At 32.4% G+C, this 19,895-nt stretch overlaps 4 protein-coding genes across 7 annotated transcripts in view; 2 read left to right on the forward strand and 2 right to left on the reverse strand.

The window, feature by feature from the left end:
* The window catches only part of LOC125053296 (MLX-interacting protein), a 20,829-nt gene extending 7,887 nt beyond the window's left edge, over positions 1–12,942 (reverse strand). The window contains exons 1-13 of one of the 3 annotated variants that reach the window (XM_047654607.1): positions 12,879–12,942; positions 12,461–12,794; positions 11,191–11,297; positions 10,193–10,266; positions 9,998–10,123; positions 9,670–9,844; positions 9,503–9,598; positions 9,074–9,244; positions 8,287–8,541; positions 7,159–7,502; positions 4,722–4,883; positions 3,618–3,801; positions 2,470–2,591 (exon numbers count right to left, since the gene is read on the reverse strand). In XM_047654607.1, the coding sequence (XP_047510563.1) occupies positions 2,470–2,591; positions 3,618–3,801; positions 4,722–4,883; positions 7,159–7,502; positions 8,287–8,541; positions 9,074–9,244; positions 9,503–9,598; positions 9,670–9,844; positions 9,998–10,123; positions 10,193–10,266; positions 11,191–11,297; positions 12,461–12,753 (2,109 nt within the window). In that variant the 5' untranslated portion in view covers positions 12,754–12,794; positions 12,879–12,942. Of the gene's footprint in view, positions 1–2,469; positions 2,592–3,617; positions 3,802–4,721; positions 4,884–7,158; positions 7,503–8,286; positions 8,542–9,073; positions 9,245–9,502; positions 9,599–9,669; positions 9,845–9,997; positions 10,124–10,192; positions 10,267–11,190; positions 11,298–11,338; positions 11,551–12,460 lie in introns of those variants that run through there. The other 2 variants (XM_047654609.1, XM_047654610.1) reach the window with 2 other exon arrangements.
* A 284-nt stretch (positions 12,943–13,226) lies between these two features.
* On the forward strand, positions 13,227–14,432 carry LOC125053298. The gene is made up of 3 exons (XM_047654612.1): positions 13,227–13,503; positions 13,679–13,881; positions 14,037–14,432. The coding sequence occupies exons 1-3, from the start codon at positions 13,399–13,401 to the stop codon at positions 14,350–14,352; spliced, it is 624 nt and encodes a 207-aa protein (XP_047510568.1). The 5' UTR covers positions 13,227–13,398; the 3' UTR covers positions 14,353–14,432.
* A 53-nt stretch (positions 14,433–14,485) lies between these two features.
* Positions 14,486–18,625, reverse strand: LOC125053297 (ribosomal protein S6 kinase beta-2). The gene is made up of 10 exons (XM_047654611.1): positions 18,317–18,625; positions 18,160–18,200; positions 17,826–18,087; positions 17,623–17,756; positions 17,025–17,216; positions 16,668–16,758; positions 16,246–16,488; positions 15,840–15,947; positions 15,154–15,329; positions 14,486–14,760 (listed from the first exon to the last, which is right to left on the reverse strand). Coding segments are annotated over exons 1-10 (1,347 nt in total). The 5' UTR covers positions 18,416–18,625; the 3' UTR covers positions 14,486–14,759.
* Positions 18,626–19,547: 922 nt separating this feature from the next.
* The window catches only part of LOC125052967 (phosphatase and actin regulator 4), a 45,892-nt gene continuing 45,544 nt past the window's right edge, over positions 19,548–19,895 (forward strand). For both annotated transcript variants that reach the window (XM_047654087.1, XM_047654091.1), the window contains exon 1: positions 19,548–19,755. In XM_047654087.1, the coding sequence (XP_047510043.1) occupies positions 19,662–19,755 (94 nt within the window). In that variant the 5' untranslated portion in view covers positions 19,548–19,661. The remainder of the gene's footprint in view (positions 19,756–19,895) is intronic.

Raw genomic sequence — 19,895 nt, forward strand, 5'->3', positions numbered from 1 at the left:
CGGTTAAAAACTTATGTAAGAAGAACAAGAAACATTTTATAGACAGTGAAATTTATGGTTAATTTACATTACACATTTTTTTAACAAATTTTTAGACTAGATAGAAATAGACTAGCGCGTACTATGTAAGTTCTTATAGCGACCCCGATTCCAACGTTTTTGTATCTAAGTTCGATGTTCTCTCAATGGCCCTGTTGTTACCTTGGAATCGCGCAGATACTCTATTGAGATTGGGATTGCTAAAAAAGGCTCCTCCGTACATTTAAGGTGAGAAAAAAATGTTTAAAAGAAAAGAATAATAAGTACTACGCTACGATAAATTAAATTCATTTAAAACCTTACCTAACCACAAAATATTATTATCAATCAGCGACCAACGTCCTTGAAGGTCGTTTAAAACCGGAAATATTAGTTGTCGAAACGTTTATAATGAAGAACCTAAATCAGATAAGTCGCTTTATAGCGGTCGATTAGACATACAATTATCGCTACAACGCTTTATGGGTCATTCAATCCTATAACTTTAGTCGATTTTTGGGTACATACATAACACACTGTAATGGACTATTTGACAAGATTTAGTAGCTCCAGTGAATAGGCTATCTCGCTCTAACAACTTAATTATGAAATTAATGTTAATATTGATATATTTTATAACAATATTCCTTTTTACTGTAATTTTGTGTATTACGCTCTAAATGAGGTTTATGTTTCTATTTAATTTTTTTAAATACAGTTTTATTAATTAAGTACTCAGAAGTACTGACCTCGCTCGACGTTGCTTAACTTCGGTGATCGGACGAGAACTGGTGTATTACAATAGTAAATAGCAAAAAAGTGTCGTGACAACTTTTCGTAAGAATTTTTTCCGTCTAGCCCCCTTTCACAACGCGCGATAAGGAACTTCGTTCCAAAAACATTAATAAGTAGAAAATTAAAAGAAATTCAAAAAAATTAGTCCCTGTGGCAGTGTGTGTATAGGTCGGTTATCGAAAGCTGGCGCGTTCACAGTACTCACACTAATGCAATTTCACTATACAGTATGTTTAAAAATATGACTTTTTTGCCAAGCTATATATTTTAGTCTACTCTGGTTTTAGTAAGGTTGGGTGGGTTGTAAATTAAAAAAAATGTGTCAAATACATATAAATATTATGTGCATACGTGATACGATGGTGGATCCCAAAGTTGTAAGCCCGACCAAGAACGTAAAAGAGTAATTTGTGTAAATAATTTTTCATTTTTCGACATAAGCAGTAAGCTCCATCTAGCTCAACACACTTCACTTTTACTTCACTAACTATTCTTTCAATACTCCTCTTAGAAACCCCAGTCGCATCTGATGTCAAATTAAATATAACATTTTTTCATTAAACTGTTTTTATTAAGATGCTTAAAATAATTAAAAACATTGTGCACCATTTTACGAGATTGCCCTGGTAATGTTTAAAAAAAAGATCAACATGTACAGTAAAGATCAACATTTTAGTTTGACATCATGTCTCGCGCTTACTCACAGACACTACACAAGCACAAAGTGTAAATGTGTTGAAGCCGCCAGCTTTAGATAACATACCTATACCGTTAACTATTTCTATTTAGTTTTTAAATTTTTAGCTTCTCATATAATTGATGTGTATGTGTCTAAAATTTGTGACGTCATATTTGTGTGTATCTATTAAGCATACATGTTTGTTTAGGTTTTATAAATTTAAAAATATAAAGAACCTATACAAATTGTAATTTTGTTCAGTATTGCTTAAAAACTCAAATTGAACATTGACAATTTCAGGAACCCGCCAAAATGCCTCTCTAGGCTAGATGTCGCACAACCATGACATTTAAATAAACGTCAAGTTTTTGGTGCGTTGTCATTTAGACATTTACATATGACCGTTTTGTCACGTGACTGACGTACAAAGATTAATATTTTTAATTATCAATTTTTGATAAATTTATTATTATTTACTACTTGTAAACTCCAAAACGCTTTTAAAAACCATTTATACATATAAAGTATGTATAACACTTTATTTTTCAATTGCCATCAGTTACACAGTCACGCTCAAATTGGTGCACATCTAGACTTCTAACACACGACCTCAAGGCAAAAGCTTAGTTTGGTGCCCATGGACTCTCGCCCTGCCAGAAGGCTCGTAAGCGCGGTGCCGGGCTTTTAAGAATTAGTACGCTCTATTCTTGAAAGACCCTAAGTCGAATTGGTTCGGAAATACTTCAGTGGGCAGCTGGTTCCACATAGTGGTTATGCGCGGCAGAAATAGCCTTAAGAAACGCTCAATGGAATGACGGACATCAAGGTGAAACGGATGGTATTTTGTATTTTGCCTTGACGTCCGAATGAAACTCAGCTGCAAGTATTAGTCCGAACAACTCCTCTGAACACATCCCACATCTATCTCTCGTATCACGTTAAAATAGCTTTAAGCAGTTCACTTTAGTTCTACTTACATGATGTGGCGACATAATATCACTCTCAATAGGCGACGGCTGTCCCCTTAAACTTGGAGACTGCATAGGATCCGAATTCAGGCCTTCCTCAGCGCTGGTATTCAGCTTGTAGAGGCTTTGAGCTGAACATACATTCATTATTGGATTTTTCGTTGATGGATGATCGGTCTTTTATGTACAATTATTACCTTTCCACTGGGAATTGAACCCAGGACATTACTGAAACTTTTACACAAAATACATCTTAATAAAACCATATACGTCAATTAAGCGTTTTTAACGCTTTTATACTATGTTTAAAGGAAACTTATCCAAAGGTTTGGTGTCTACCCTCATAATCAATTAAAATTTAAAATTATTTAAACAAATATTTAATACCTATATTAACTTCCCTCCGCAAATTATATATCTCAATAACAACTGAGCTAATTTTGAATAAATTTGGACAGTCTACTAGAACTTCTATTCTCCGAGAAATTCCTGCACAAACATACATACACACACAAAATTCGAAAGAATAAACAGTCTCATACTATAACAATTCCAACAGTATCAGATACGCGGGGCAAACTGATAACCTCCATTTTTTTAAGTCGGATAAAAAACAATTACACGTATTTACTAAAGCACTCATTCTTGTCCTTCTCACTTTAGTTTTAGTTACTAATTTAGTTTTATATGAGGGTAGGCTTGATTAAATTATTCGTTAGTAACAGCGCCGGTATTCTGTTGTTATTGAAATTAAAGAGTAAGGGCTCTGTACTCTGTAACTTCCAATGCAGATAACGACAGCGATTCCGACCCCAAAGAGCTTGAATTTCCTTGCAATACCAAGGTAGCGACATCAGCGCTAGGAATATTGAGAGAACTACATACAAACACAGATAAATTGCATACAAAATCGTCGGAGTCGGTTTCACTGGCTCTATTGGAAGTTACAGAGTAAGGGCTCTGTACTCTGTAACTACCAATGACGATAACTACAACGATTCCGATTCCAAGGAGGTTCATCAGGTTCCGACATCAGCACTACGGATATTGAGAGAACTACATCAAAATTGGTACAAAAACGTCGGAATCGGTTTCACTGTCTCTATTGGAAGTTATAGAGTAAGCTGCTGATAGCATATATAATATTATAAACGTACAGTGCTGTGCTGAAAGCAGCTGCGCCAACATAACGCTGGCTTGAGGCAGCGTTGGTTCGGAGGCCACACTTGTAAGCGGCGGAGGCCTACGCGGCCCGCTGGTACCCGCTCCGCTCTCCGCTCCTGCGGTGCTTGACGTCGAGCGGGAGCGATAGCGAATCGCGCTCTGATTTGGCTCGCGAGCCTATAAAATAGTTTTGTCGTATAATTTACTATTGAGGGTGAACTCTTGAAGTCAAGTTAAGTAAATAATTATTAAAAAAACATCAGTGGCGTTACAACATTTTAGGTCTAGGCCTCAGATTTCTGAATCTGTTTCATGATCACTTTTAAATCTAATAAGCAAGTAGGTGATCAGCCTCCAGTGCCCGTCACACGCCGTCGACTTTTTGGGTCTAAGACATGTCGGTTTCCTCACGATGTTTTCCTTTCGAGCAAATGTTAAATGCGCACATAGAAAGAAAGTCCATTGTTGCACAGCCGGGATCAAACCTACGACCTCAGGTATGAGAGTCGCACGCTGAAGCCACTAGGCCAACACTGGTCCTTATGATTATAGTCGTGTTACATATCGTTTAGATGAATCGCATACTTATTAAAAACCAAATAGAAACAAACCAGGATTATCATTAATTAATTTTTACAACTTCAATTGAATTAATCAAACTATATTCGAATATAAGAATTCTATAAATCTTGATAACATAGTGATCAAATACCTAAGCCTGCGTTTATCTTCTAAGTATTCATGCGATAAAAACATATAGTATATTTGAACGTTAATATATTTCCATTGTCTTGTGTATGATAAGAAATCATCAAATTCTTGTATGTATATTTATTATATGTATTTACATATTAAACTTTACAATACACAGATTGCAACTGTAAACTATAAAGTTGACACAGGTTAATACACGTTTATACTTTAAGTTAGTTAAAATTGGTTAAACGGGGTAATGGGGTATAGTTCGCTGTTTTTTTTTAAACCTACAACCCAAAATTAATCGCCACAAGTGACCCCGGAGGTCGCATGGTCGTAAAATTAAAACATGATAACAAATTCAATAAAGGGAAAATTACAATTCAAAAGATATACATTACCCGCGCATTATGTGCAGCTGGTGCATCGTGAGCTGTGGAGGGTCCACTTACGACCCAATCTGGGCTCAGCTGCGATCCTAGGGGCAAGCTATGAGACCGGAACTGCTCCTTGCTCCGAATATTCGTCGTACTCACGACACTGGCTCCAGCCGTTGCCTGTACCTATCAACCATATTCTTCATTAATGCAGAGACGATACAATTTGTTTCTTGTATTTAAATTATAGTTTTATTCATGTCGATTTTTGGGCCTAAAAAGTCCTTTTTTATAGGAACAAGACGGGAATCGAACTCAGCACCTCAGGGTTTTGACGCGCCACAAGGCTGTTAATAAAAATGTATAAGTTATTTTTAATGTAACCAGTTGCCTTTAGGCATAATAAACAAACTGGAAAACTTGAATTTATTAACATATTTTTATTATGCAAATCGTTCAATAATTTTATCTCCCATACCATACATAGATTTATGATAAGTGTTTGGGTAGAACATCAATGTAATTTCAGATCTTGTTCAAATATCAAAATCAACAAACAACAACTAAGATATTTAAATTATAAGAAAACAGAAACACAAAAACAATTTTTTTCTTAAAACAGTATTTGACAACCTTATCAGGCCCATAGTAACAGTTCAGATTATTGATTATATATTGAGGTCATGGTTAAAATTCTTGCGTCTTACAAGCTAGCAAATAAAAACTATTATAATCTTAATATATATAAATCACGTGTCACGTTGTTTGTCCGCGATGGACTCCTAAACTACTTATCCGATTTTAAAATTAAATTTGCACACCGTGTGCAGTTTGATCCAACTTACATCTTAATTTGTAGCCGCAATATTATTTTATTGCCATTATTTGTTTATTATTTGAGCCACAGTTCTAACAGATGGCGCTGTGTTGAAAGTACCAACGTTTCACATAAGCTACAATTTAATGGCATGCCACTAAAAAAGCATGGTGATCCCCATGACTGGTGTTCTTCTATCACTTCCCGTGAATAGTTTACTACTATGTAATATAACAAAAACCTTAGCCATTGCAACGCTTGGCCGAGTCTGCTAGTTATTACTATAAAATATATTTATATATGATGATACCTAATATATAAAATTCTCGTGTCACAATGTTCGTTCCCTTACTCCTCCGAAACGGCTCGACCGATTCTTATAATTTTTTTATGCATATTCAGTAAGTCTGAGAATCGGCTACTATCTATCTTTCAAGCCCCTGAATGTTAAGGGTGGTCAACGCCTAAATTTTTATTTTTTTAATAAATAATAATAATACAGAATACAAAATTACATACAACCCTTAATTTTCACCCCTCTACGATCAACCCCTATTTTTATTTGTTAATTAAAATCATATGACTTGAAATCTGAGGTTTATATAGAGAAAAATTCACAGAAAACCCTAAAAAGTTTTCATTTCAGAAAACCGAACAGTCTCTGGGGTAGCATAGGAAATGTTCCATGTTGGTATGTACTAAAAACGAAATTCGCGGGGGCAGCTAGTACAATTATAAAAGATATGGGTTAATAAAGGACGTAATGACATGAATACGAATGGGAATACATAGGTGGTTTAGCGATGTCGAAAGCATGAATGAGAAGCAGTTAACAAGTAGTAAGTATAAGGCAACCGTGGATGGTGAAATCGGGTTGGTTAGGCCTTGTCTTACAAACCTGAACCAAATCCAGGACGTACAAGAGAAGGGACAAGTAAAAAGTACCCATAAACGAGCATGCATGGCGAATATAATGAAGTATGAAACGAGAGAGATATGTCAGGACCGTGGCAAGTGAAGCTCTGTGGTCTCTGCCTACCCTTTCGGGGAAAACCCGTGATGATATAAATAAATAAATAAAAAGGTGTGAAAGAACCTACAATATCTATAGTATAATTTTTAATTCCGTAGAATTTTGACATTTCATGAGTGTTGCTACTAAAAAAGTTCTCCACCGAAAAAGGGACCACTTTGACTACAAATAGGTACTAAATATTTACTTACTCAAGTGACCTAATACAAAAATAACAAATATTTCAATATCACGAAAAATATATTGAATTAACTTTCATTACTTTATTTTATTCTTTAGCTGCATCACTAATTCCAGGTTTAGTAAACCTTTTTAAAAAATGATGTTCAGACTCGTATTGAAATTAAAAAATGTGCCCGGCCAAAACGGTTTGCCATCTCTGACATGTCAAAAAATGGTAGCTGTCAGAATTCTACGGAATTAAAAATCAGAGTATAGACACATTATGAAATCAGATATCCCGTCATTAACATATAACCTATTATCAAAATTTTGTTTATGAAATGTAGTAGTAGTAATATCGAGAGAAGAGTCAATTGGTTTTGTATTGTGTATTGTATATATGTCAACCGCAATATTATCTTCGATTATGTTAAGATTTATTTTCTCACCTGTGTTGAGGTTGTAGGCGCTAGAGGTGGCGAAGGAAGCTTAAAAGACCGCGAATTCACCGGCGGACTCTTCTTATATTCCGTGGGGCTCAGCTGCATGTATTGCATTTGCGGCGAACTCTGACGAACTGGTCGGGTATCAAAATTCTGGGGCACGTGCGCCTGCACTGGCTGCGAATAATTCTGATACTGTGGATTCGGACTTGAGTAATGCCCCATACGAGTTCTTGGCTTCTCTCTATAGCCCCGGCCTTGGATGACCACGGTCGAGGCGTATTTGACGTTAGGCCCTGGTTGCTGGAGTAAGGACACCGTTTCGGGAGCCGTTTGTGATGGTGGAAGAGCTAGGGAAGACAGGCAAAAAATATTCATTTATCAAAAAAATACGTGTGTGTACTTATACACGCGTTAGAAGTTATACTTCTTTGGCGTAACAAGATAAAAATCTATTCAAAAAATTTATTCTACATTTGTAGAAAAAACGACACTAACAATAGATAAAAACTAAAATGCTGACTATAGCTCTAACTTCAGGGTGTCGGTTTTTTGTGCGCGCGCATCGTAAATAATTACTCTCAATATTTTTCCATAACACGAAGTATAACTTCAAAAAAATGTAATTCAAAATTTTACACTAAAATACAATTTTTGTACTATTTTAATCGTTTGAAAGGTTATTAATTTGATTACTATCTAAAGTTAGTAATTATTTTTGGGAACAGGGATACTTTTCTTTAATATAATCCCAGAGGCTCTTTTATCTCTGCCTTTTAATAAATTTAAGAAAAGAAAATCTGTGTAAAAAGGCTTACTATAAAGTTAACGATTATCTAGTTGATAAAAGGGCCTGGAACTAGTGCTAGACAGGCTACTTCTAAGTAATTTGCGATATTTGTTTTAAAATAAGTGTTGTTCGATGATTTGCTATTTCAAAAGAGTACCGAGAGTTTTTTACGCCGGCTTTTTCTCTACACCCTCTGTCTTCTTTGCCGATAAGTAGGGATGTATACATATTCAAATTTAATGACGTAGAATAAGTGATACCTGTATCTCATATTCCATAATAAACATTTTATTTTTATGAGTCAACTCAACTGAACAGATATTAAACGGATGTAGAAAACTCACCTGTATTATACTTAGAGTAGTTATCTTGTTGTGGGATAACTTTGTTCGGTGCAGTAACGTACTGCAACCGTGTTTTTGGATAAACATTATTAATTTGTTCAGTGGTTTGGTCGTATGCGGTGAACGCTGGCATAATTTGGTTATTGAGAATGTTATTGTGAATTTCTGGTTCAGGATATAACCGTCCATTGTACATTTGTATCGGCTCACTTTTGGTCTGTTCCAAGGGCATTATCTGAGTATTGTTGCTGGTGCCTAAAATTTATTTCTAATATAAAATATCTGTTTTTGTATATAAACAACGATTGTTTTTATTAAATGCTTAGTGTCTCGTCTAATTTTTGAAGGCGATTCTCATTCCTGGTCGTAGGTTCGATCCCCGGCTGTGCACCAATGAACTTTCCTTCTATATGCGCATCTAACATTCGCTCGAACGGCGAAGGAAGACATCGTGAGTAAACCGGCTTGCCTTAGAACCAAAAAGTCGACGGCGTGTGTCAGGCACAGGAGGCTGATTACTTACTTGCCTATTAGATTGACAAATGATCATGAAACAGATATAGAAATCAGAGGTCCCTACCTAAAAACTGATAGATTTATTTTAATTTTATGAACGGAACAATGTCAACGGTAACACGGATATTTGCACCGAATAATTAAAACATTACTAAATAGGTTATATACGGAAATAAACCAAAACGTGTCTGCGCATGTACTAATAGTTCTTGTTAATAAAAATGAACGTAAAAGCAAACCGTTATTTTACGTAACATTATGAAATAATTACCATGAATGGTCATTTGACTCGTCGGCATTGTTGCTGGGGTTGCGTGACTTCCAAGGTAATTTTGGGTTGAATACGAATCAACCGACATTCCACTCCTGTACATGGTATCTTCAGTGGGTATCGTCGTTTCTTCGGGAACGGAAGGTAGGCGAGATGTCGACGTTAGAAGATCTTTGGGAATACATACAAATATAATCGCCAAAATGTATGCATAACTTCAAACGAACGCACTTATTATATTATAAAAACCACTTTTAATAGTAAGTTAATTAGACAATACTGTTAGAGATCTATACGAAACGAATGAACACGGACGAAGCTAGTTTAGAAGCTATATATTTAATATAATTGTTTTTTTTTTTGTTAGGTATATATAATTTATGTTGGCTGTAGGATTGTGAAATAAACAAAAAGCAGATGAGAAATTACCATGAAGGGGTTCCAACGTGTCCATAAAATCATCAAGATTAGGCTGCAGAGGACCTAAGCTTGGTTGTATGAAGTCAGCTAAGCTTGCACCCCTAGCTAAAATTAAAACCAACACATGTATCCATGCTCAAAGTGCAAATAAACAGACTACTAGGCACGGTAAATACCAATTTCCCGGCAATCGGGGAAAGCGAATGGTTGGTGACTGGTAATTGTGGAAAATAGTGTATCGCTCATGAAATTAAGATAATCCTCGTCGGTCAGCATATTTCCCGCGAGGTCGCTGCACTGGGACTCCACCGCGTCCATATCCGACATCTGAAAACCGGACAGTTGAAACATCTGAAAAAAATGTTTCGCAACCATAATCATTTATAACATATCTTGAAAATGAGGTTATTATCTGTTTCGTTGGTTTATAACTTGTCTGACACGTGCTAGATAACATTCTTAAATATTGGTCTATACTCTATGGTAACTTGTTGTGCAACTCACTGTATCCTGGACAGAGGTGTCCCCCTTTCCAAGGAGCCTCATAATATGAAACATGCGCCATTTTTTGTATTCTGCAATTACGGCTTCGGCTCTTCGTTTCCAATACTTTCCTTCTAAAATTGTTGTCTGAAAATATAAAATTATGTTTTTATTCACATAACACACTCAAAACGTATTAAATGTATCGAAACTTACTTCTGGTTTAACGTGTGTGTCTACATCCAAAGGAGACGCAAACTGGCAGACCAAAGTATTCTGTTTTTTAATAACTGAAAAAAAATCTATTATATAACAACTGGATAAGTACTCTTCACTCATCTAATTATTTAAAATATTAGTAACAATAAAAACTCTTCTTATATCATTGTTCTATCATATAGCTAATTATAAGCGATAATTATAATTAATTTGTTACCTTAGACCTTTTTTGTTGCGTTTGTATTTATCAACTTATATCTAAAATTCTAAAGCTTAGTCGTAACAGATATTTTTTCTTATAAAACATTTTTAAATTAAGAATAATTTTAAATGCCAGATATGTGTACTTGCTTACAGTCAATTTATCTCTGAAAGCCATTCGTAACGTAAGCACAAGCTGATAAGGAGTTGTTACGATTTCTATTACCAAATGCAATCAGTATCAAACAAGTCTTTTCCAGTATCAAAAAACATAGCACTTACTGCAATGTAGAATCGGTTTATCAAAGGTAAATGACCTTTAGTAATATAGCAATCAATATTTCTAGTTTTATGTATGTATTACATTAATTACATGAAAATCGTATTATTCAATACACATCTACACTGTATTGTTTATTAGCTTTGTTCGATTGAAAATAGTTCCCTTATAATTTATTATTAACTGGTTCTCATATGAGACAATTAATTGAAATCCCATTCAATGATAAATAAAAACTAAGTGGCTATATGACGTTGACTACAATTACCGTGATTACTTCAACAATTGGCATATTATGACAAACCTTATGTGGAACTGATTAATGGCCTATTTAGATTTTCTATAAGACTTAACAATAATTTTAATTTAGAAAAATACCTTATATGTATATTAGTTTAACAATTTCAATTTAGGATACAACAATCAAATCTGAATATTGTAAATAAATAATATTCTGTAATTATGATTATATTGGTTATTTCATTTACTTACAAATAATAATAAAATAACTTACACTGCATATGCCAACACCTCCATATAACGTTATTTAACCTTATTTTGTCCTTCCAGCGAAGCTTTATACCTTTAAAACGATTCCATTTGGGTGATGTTAGCTTTTGTCTAAAATAATTAATTAAATATTAACTATTAATAGCACTTACCATTCTCAACTAAAACACTTTTTTATATTGATAAGTGAACACACAAGTTTATCAGAAATGGTAGAAGTCTTTAGTATAGAAAACATTTTCAAAGAGTTAAATATTAAAATCAACATGTTCAAGAATTATAAAGGAAACCAAGACACAAATCTACAGCGTTACTGGTTTACACTATGGCTGCCGTGACAATGGCTGACGGTAGAGTATCTTATCTTCCTTATTATCAAAAGGATCTTAAGCTTATTTTAAATAACTGTTTGATAAGAGCGCCTGGATGTTTCTTATCTGTCTCTAACACTTGAAGTCTATAATAGTATTATTTTATGTCTCAAAACTAGTCCTAAATTTTGACATATAAAAATAAAATGATTATATAAGTTCTATGAAATTTCATACTACAATAAAATTTTACTTATATTTTTTAAGTTTCATGCAAAATGAATTAAACAAACCACCATCCAGATATAAATTCTATCTTTTTAATTCTTCTTGAAAATTTAAAAATAAGATCATTACAAGCATACAAGAAACCAAGCTACTGCAAATAAGCAACCGTTAAAGAAACATCAATTTTCTGATATTTGTTTAGACTGTTACAGTTATAACTAACAAGTACTTGTAATGAAATTAAGTGTAACATTGCATAATATCATTGAGAGATATTCTTTCCATATGTGCTAAGTTCATTTATTATTATGGAAAAGTGTAACAAGTTTCTCGACATGATATTAAAAGATTATAGCTTTTGTGATATTTATAAATACCCTATTTACAGACAGACTTATCACTTCGAATGACCTGTGTCTTTGGTGAGGACTCTGATGACCTTTTCTTATCTTTGCACACCAAAACCAATCAGAAAGTGTGTTTCCTTATTTTACTAAGAAGTTTCATAAGGGTTTGGTTTATTCTTGTTATCTCTATGGTTATTATTCACCCTTTAAGTTATAGAGTTAAGTGGAAAACACACTATTTACATATAGATTCAACCTAAACATGACCTTTTGTTTTTATAAAGATATAGCTACAAAGTATATCTAAATCCCTATAATGGAAAATAACTAAGGAAAATTATTAAGTTTTTCAGTACTAAATATTAGCTTTAAAATATTAAAATATTACCTGTAGGCTAGTGTCATACATTTAAAAAGTTTATTAAGAGATATCTCTATAGAAAGTTGTTGATGTTGTATACTTTCTTCGTTATCTATCAGATGGAATGTTTCAGTAGTTACAGGAACTGTGTATGTTGCTACAACAGATTCCTTAGGTGTAGTCTGCTCCTCGTCAGGAACAGGAACTGCTAGATCGTCATAATCATCTTGCTCTTCAGCTTCAAAATGCGACACCATAAAATGGCCAGAATGTATTGCCTCTTTCCCTTGCCTCGATTGTTGTTTTTCCACATGAGTCATGTTGCTAGTGCCGTTACGTACGTGGTAGTTTTCATCAATAACTTATAAAATAAATATAAAATTACTTCAGGGGTCAGCTTTTGGGCTTATCCATATCCATATTTCCACTTATCACTATCACTCACATTGTTTTTTTCCACATGCCTGACATCAGGGAATTGACTGGTGTCTAACGTCAGACAGTAAAGTTTTGAAATGTTATTAACATCTTTGACAGCGGAGCCAACCATAGAATATATACATAAATACTACTGCTAATTGCTAAACTTAAAACTTCTGACTGAATAATACTAATAATAGGATAAACCTGTGTAATAACGTAAACCAAAATAAAAAAAGCCTTCGTTTGCTATTTTAGCGCAGTTTCTTGATAACGTTCGATTTATGAGAAATCAAATAAGACGACTATCACTCTGTGCTGTCAAGTACCCTATAGATGTAACTTACTCGACGTTTTTTGACATTTGTATTTTTATTTTGACTTACTTTTTTAGTTTAACTTATAAGTTATTTTCAATGTCTATCTATGACAATGATAAAGTAGCGTCAAGGTTTTCAAAGAATTGTTCATGTTGAAAAATTCGGAATATTTTAATTATTACACTTATTAAAATAAATAAATTAAAGACTATTAGAGTAAAGAAAATGCAGTCACTCCAAGCTTCATCTCCAGCAATGTCTCCTTCTTACAAAAACTTGAAGTACAAGCATTGCCATTCACCAGTCGAATTAAAAGAAAAAATGCGAAAGGTATATTATAAGATTGAGTTTTATTTTACCTTCATTTTATAAACAGTATTTCTAGATATATATTATGTGACTACTACTAGATTTCTTAAATTACTGTAGGGAAGAAAATTAAATTTTTAAAGCTTTATAGGCATTTTGCTACACAGATCAATAATTGAAACAAAATTTCTTTAAGGATTACAAGACCAAGATTCAGCACTGTAGAGATATGCTGTTAAACAGGTTTAGAGAATCCAATGTAGAGAATGAACTTCAATGCACATTAAATGAGTTATATAAAAAAACCTTTAATTTTACTGAAACATTATCTTTAAATGAAGAAGAAAATGAACTATTAGAGGAAATAAAAAATGAACTAATTCAAGAAGAGCTTAAATGGTTTGTTTCGACTATTAATTAGTTTATAATCTATTCAATATAAGTACATATATAGTAGGAGCATAAACATAATTTTATATTAACTTTTAATGACTAAAAATGTTTTATATATTTATTCCAATGATTGACTATTAGTTAAATTTTTATTTTTATAGGTTGAATGAAGAATATGAAAAATCACAAATGGACAACATTGATTGGTCTTCATATCAAGTTGAAGACCATGTTATTTGCCCAATTTGCCAAAAAAATAATCTCAAACTTTATGACGGGCTACTTAAATGTGACATATGCCATATGGAGATAAGGACCCAAATAACATCTCTAACAGAAATCAAAAGTAATATTTTTAGATCAATGGACAAACATACTTCTGAATGTGATACCCAGTTTTCAATCATTTCTGAAGGAGACCAAAGCCATATTTATCTAATATGTGATAGTTGTTTGGACATACAATTAATTGTTTAAATAATAAGTTTTCCACTAATACCTAATTTAATTACATATTTAATTGTTACCTAAAATTGGTTTGTTTGAAAATTTAAGATGATTATTAAATAAAACAACAATGTACAAAATAAAAATGACCTTTTTAATTCAATTTATGAAGCCTGGTAACAAGGTATAATATTGTTAATTATTTTTATACTCTGTCACATTATATTTATATTCAGGTTAGAACATTTTAATACATAATATGAGAATAAGTCCTACCAAACATTAAACTAATCGGTAACTTGTATAAAATGTACATTAATAATTTATAATAATAGTATAAAACAGTACCATTTTTGTTACGGACACAATACATCGGCAGCATTTGTAGTTCAATTGATTCTTAGTATAAAATGGTCAGCTATGTGAATTATTCTAGGCCTGTAAAAAATTGTTAACGTTATTATATAATTTATTTCATATTTAGTAGTAAGTGTTAATACATTATTTCAAATTACCAATGTGTTATTAACTTGTCCATATTTACTATTACCTAATTCTAGTCAACTATTTTTTTCTATAAAATATTTCAGTGCAAACTAGATATTTAAACTTTTCTTATGTATATCTCTCATTGTTATTGTGGCTTCCATTCAAGAAAAATTTAATTTGTAACTTGTGTATAATTAAAAAATATTTAGAAAGAAAAAATCAATTGAATAACGGGTTACAATTAAACAATAATTAGGTATTTATAGGAGACATTAAACTTGTATTTAATTAAAATCAAAATAGGATAAAATACATGGTTACTTAAGCACAAATCAAACTTACTATATAGGTAAACCTTGTACATCCATAAGATCTTCAGGTTGAGCGTGTGAGTGGGAAGCCGGTGGAATAGTGAAGGCAGTATGGTGGTGAGGTCTAGGACGCCGCGGCGAGCGAGCATTGATTACGCGAGGCTTGTGGATCTCATCCATTACTGATGGTGCAACATATGTGAATCCCTGTAAATTTGAATTTTATTGAATTCACTGAGATTTAATCATTTGTGTATCAAGGGTATTTAGGTGTCTAGTCTGGAATACTGAATCTGTAAACAAACTTCCTGGAGCACTAGGACTTTCTATATAACCATCCTGTATGGCTGTGGACCTACATGAATAGTAATTTAAATATGCTAAGTGGCTCTTTTAATGTGTATTATATTTTATTCTAAAATAGTACATACTACAATAACATCAAATGAAATTGGTAAAGCAAAATAACAGTAAATAATATTCTAAAGAAAACTAGAGGTGCATGTTCTATTTAGTATAGTTTAAAGGTATAAAATAGTACCAGGAAAAAACTCCATTAATTAATATTACTTATAATATAATTTCCGTATAAACAGAAAACTCTACGATAGTGATGACAACAAATGTTATTTACAATATCAATTACTTATTTCTTAGGACACGAACGAGTTTACATATTTGTTTTGGTCAAAATAAAATTTCGTGTTTTAAAGTTACCTGAAACATTAGATTAGCGCTTTCACTGAGTGTAGATTCATCTGGTGAATCAATAGGAGTCTGTAGAGTAAATCTTGTGTCAAATTGAGATACATCATCTTCACTTGTCTGTAAAGAAAGAAGATTTAAACTTCTTAAGTCATAACATTGGCATAATTTACCCACGCTCAGCAGCTACCCTTGCAATTTTAGCTATATTGTCGCAATTTCAATATTTTTAAAAAAAATTATTGCTCTTGTGATATAATGTTTTATGAGATGTATATTATAAGGTTATATATAAATTATAAAGTTTCACAAATAGATGGTTATTGTTTTAAAGCAGCTTACCATATTGTAAACAAGCCATTTATTCCTAGTAAAGTGTTGTAATCAGGAATTGGTAAAATCATAAAATTTAACATACCAATTTAGGCTTGATAGGAGGCTCTAATCTACGAGCGAATACATCGTCCCAGTGAACATGTTTGAAGAAAGCATGTCCACGCACCGCGGCAGCCCCGGCAGCTCCTAAGCGCTGAGTCTCGGAACGTTTCATAAGACGTCGAATCAATTCGCGAGCGTCTTGTGTGAGGTAGGCGGGCAATATAAGTTTACCTTTAAGGATTTTTTCTATTGTCTTTGTACGATTATCTCCAGTGAATGGTGGCTGTAAAAGTATTATTTTAATTGCGAATATAGCTGTCTCCATACCTGGGTTTAGAGACATAGTGAGGCAATACAAATTCTAAATTCATGCATGCAACATTCTGCGCTACTTAATGTTTTAAATGTTTTACAGCATACAAGGAATCTGTTTATATCAACCATTCTGTTTCTTTAACTTACTTGTCCAATTAACATATCGTACATTAAAGCACCTAGACTCCACCAATCAACAGCTTTTCCATGACCACTCCTTGTCAATATCTCAGGAGCCCTAAAATATTTAAAAAAAACTCTTATATTCGGTTTGTTTTATTGGACAGCTGTTAGAGGATACATGGAACCTTGGATAATAAAAAGGCCAGTCTTTATCCTAATTGTAAACAGATATACCCAAGGGCATCATCTACTTATGTGTACTATCTATGATAATAAAAATAACATCTGAGAATTCCTTTTTACATATAAATTGAATTAAATAGTTATAAGCACAACTGCAATACATTTTGCTATATTGTTAAAGATTTAAGTTATACTTACATATATTCAATGGTTCCACAAAATGTATGTGTAACAATGCCTTCTTGAATGTGTTCCTTACACAATCCAAAATCTGTAAGTTTTACATGGCCTTGCGCATCTAAGAGAACATTCTCTGGTTTTAAATCACGATAAATTATGCCTAAACTATGTAAATGTTCCAAGGCTAGAATTATCTCAGACAAATAGAAGCTGAAATCAAATGTAAAACAAAATAGTTAAAAGTACAATTAATACATTTATATATATAAAAACAAGTGCTTAGTAGAATATTTCTCAATATTGTCTTCTATATCTGAGGGTCTTACACATGATAAAATTAATTATTTATTTATTTATTGTGCAAAATCAGTTACAGATATGAGATACAGGGGATTGTGTAATATAACAATTAATATGTTCAGTTATTGTTACATCAAAAGGAAGTTCTTTAATAATAAGTATTACTACTTCATTAGTCAATTGTAATAAATAGACATTTTCCTGGTTATACAATAATACAATTTAAAAACAATACTATATACAATACATTGTTGATGTACCTACCTCATATACTCATGGACATAAATTTGAATCAGGAAAAAAAATGTTAACTTACCAAGCAGTGTCTTCTAAAAATATACCTTCTCTTTCAAGATGCATAAATAACTCTCCGCCACTTAAATATTCTAGAATTAAATATAATTTACCACCAGTTTGAAAAGCATAAACTAATTCAACTATAAAGGGATGCTGAAAATAAACAATATATTATAAAAGAGGTAAAGCACATAAATTCAATGTAAAACAAGTATATATTACCTTTACTGCTTCTAATATATTTCTCTCAGCTTTAGTGTGAGCAGTATCTTTTTGGTTACGTACTATAGAAGCTTTTTTAAGAACTTTCATAGCAAAATGGGCACCAGCATCAGTCCCAGTAATTTTACGTACTTGAAACACTTTTCCATATCCACCTTTGCCTAAAACTTTGCGCAACTCAAAGTCTTGAGGACCAAGACGTTTGCACAGTCCAGGGTTTACATTATCTTCAGATAGTTGGATTGTTTCAGACCCTTCAGCCCTATAAAATAAACAATTTATTTTTTGTATCACTCCTAAAGTTAAATAAAAATACCTATTTTAATATACTTACTCAACTATATTGTTAACGTGTAGTTCAGGATCATAGTCAACCTGTATAAAAACATATTTTCATTAAGCTTAACAACGGTGCATTGCTTGAAAGTTTAACAAAGAGGTTATAAAAATTCCATAATAGATTAGTATGAAAAGAAGCCACTTATACATGCCTCATCAACATCTATAATATCGTCTTCATCAGAATCAACGACTGTAACTGTATCCACATCTAAATCTAAATCAAAAACACCTGCCATATAAGATGACATCTCAATATTATCACATCAGAAGAAAACAATATTTTAACACGAAACAAAAATACAACCCAAGCTAATTAGAAAAACACAAAATAATTGTCTCGTGATTATATTGGATTAGTTAAATAAAATTTTCATTTATCAGTAAATGAATAAAATAGCTATGCTGGTATTAATTTCCTAATAACTAGAAGTTTGAAAGATCAAACATTAACTATCAACTACCACAGAGTAGAACCATTCTTCATGACCTGAATTGTGCCCATAGACAATATATTGTAAGATTCTATGCTCTATAAGTACGAAAATCACAGAACCGTGTGATTACTAAATTCTGTATGTCCTACCCCTTAAAATATTAAGTTTAAAGTAGATTGTAGCTCTCTCCGTCGTTCAAGTGATTCATACCCCTATGTGCCCAGCAAAAACGCAGATGGTTTGGAAATAACATAATATTGCTAAGATTAAATAAAGTAATTGGCTTGACTAACTAATCCCTTAATCATAAGAAGGTCAATATACACCATCCTCCAAATCTCTTAAAACTAATACAGAATAAAAAAAAATTAAACTTTTGGAAAAGTATACCAGGATATAGCAACTAATATGGTGAACGCTATAATATGCTATAAGAATGCAGTAGTTAATTCTGGTAAAATATATTGTAAAAATACAGTAGAAACATTTCTAACGAAACATTCATAATAAAATAATAAAGTCTACAATAAGCTGTATGTTTACAGCAAATTAGTCAGTGTTCATTGAATAAAGTTAATGTTACTAAATTATCTTAATGTATTTGATTAATTTCCAAATCCATATGTCTGATTAAATAAATACCTATCCTTCATTTACAGTTCATGACCCCTAAATTCATGAGGATAATACTACTATTATTATACGAACGCAATTTAAAAAGTAAAGTCTTATCTATGGTGGTTTCTAAATATTATGTTTTTAAAATTGACAGTGACAATAACCTTATGACAAAACACTGCTGACTGAAGTAAACATTATTTTCAATCTGCGATGTCCGTTGTCAGATAAATCGTCGCAACAGTCTATTTACAAAAAAAAACCTTTGCTACTTTTTTAACTTTGTAGTTTGTAAACTGTATACAGTTATGCGTATTGTTATTACGCGTAATGCATTTGAATTTAAAATCAAAAGTGTTTCGTAAAAATCAAAAACATTTATTGAGTCAGTTATGCTTGTGATTGATAAATAAGTCTAATGAACGCCCAATGAAACCTTTCAATGGCTAGTGACAACGACAAAACTTCTGTTACTCATAACTTGGATGGGTCTTTAAAAAGTAACAAGAAACAAGGCACTACAGCTGTTTTGAAAGGTAATATGTGACATTCTTTAAAATTTATACAAGTTTATTCAATCCTTATTAGTCTTATAACCTTTCTACGGGAATCAATTAATAGTAAACAAAATCGAAGTAAATGTTTTTTTCTAAATATTTTCCTATTCTACATTACA

This window comes from Pieris napi, chromosome 10 (assembly GCF_905475465.1).
Source record: "Pieris napi chromosome 10, ilPieNapi1.2, whole genome shotgun sequence".
Taxonomy (NCBI): domain Eukaryota; kingdom Metazoa; phylum Arthropoda; class Insecta; order Lepidoptera; family Pieridae; genus Pieris; species Pieris napi.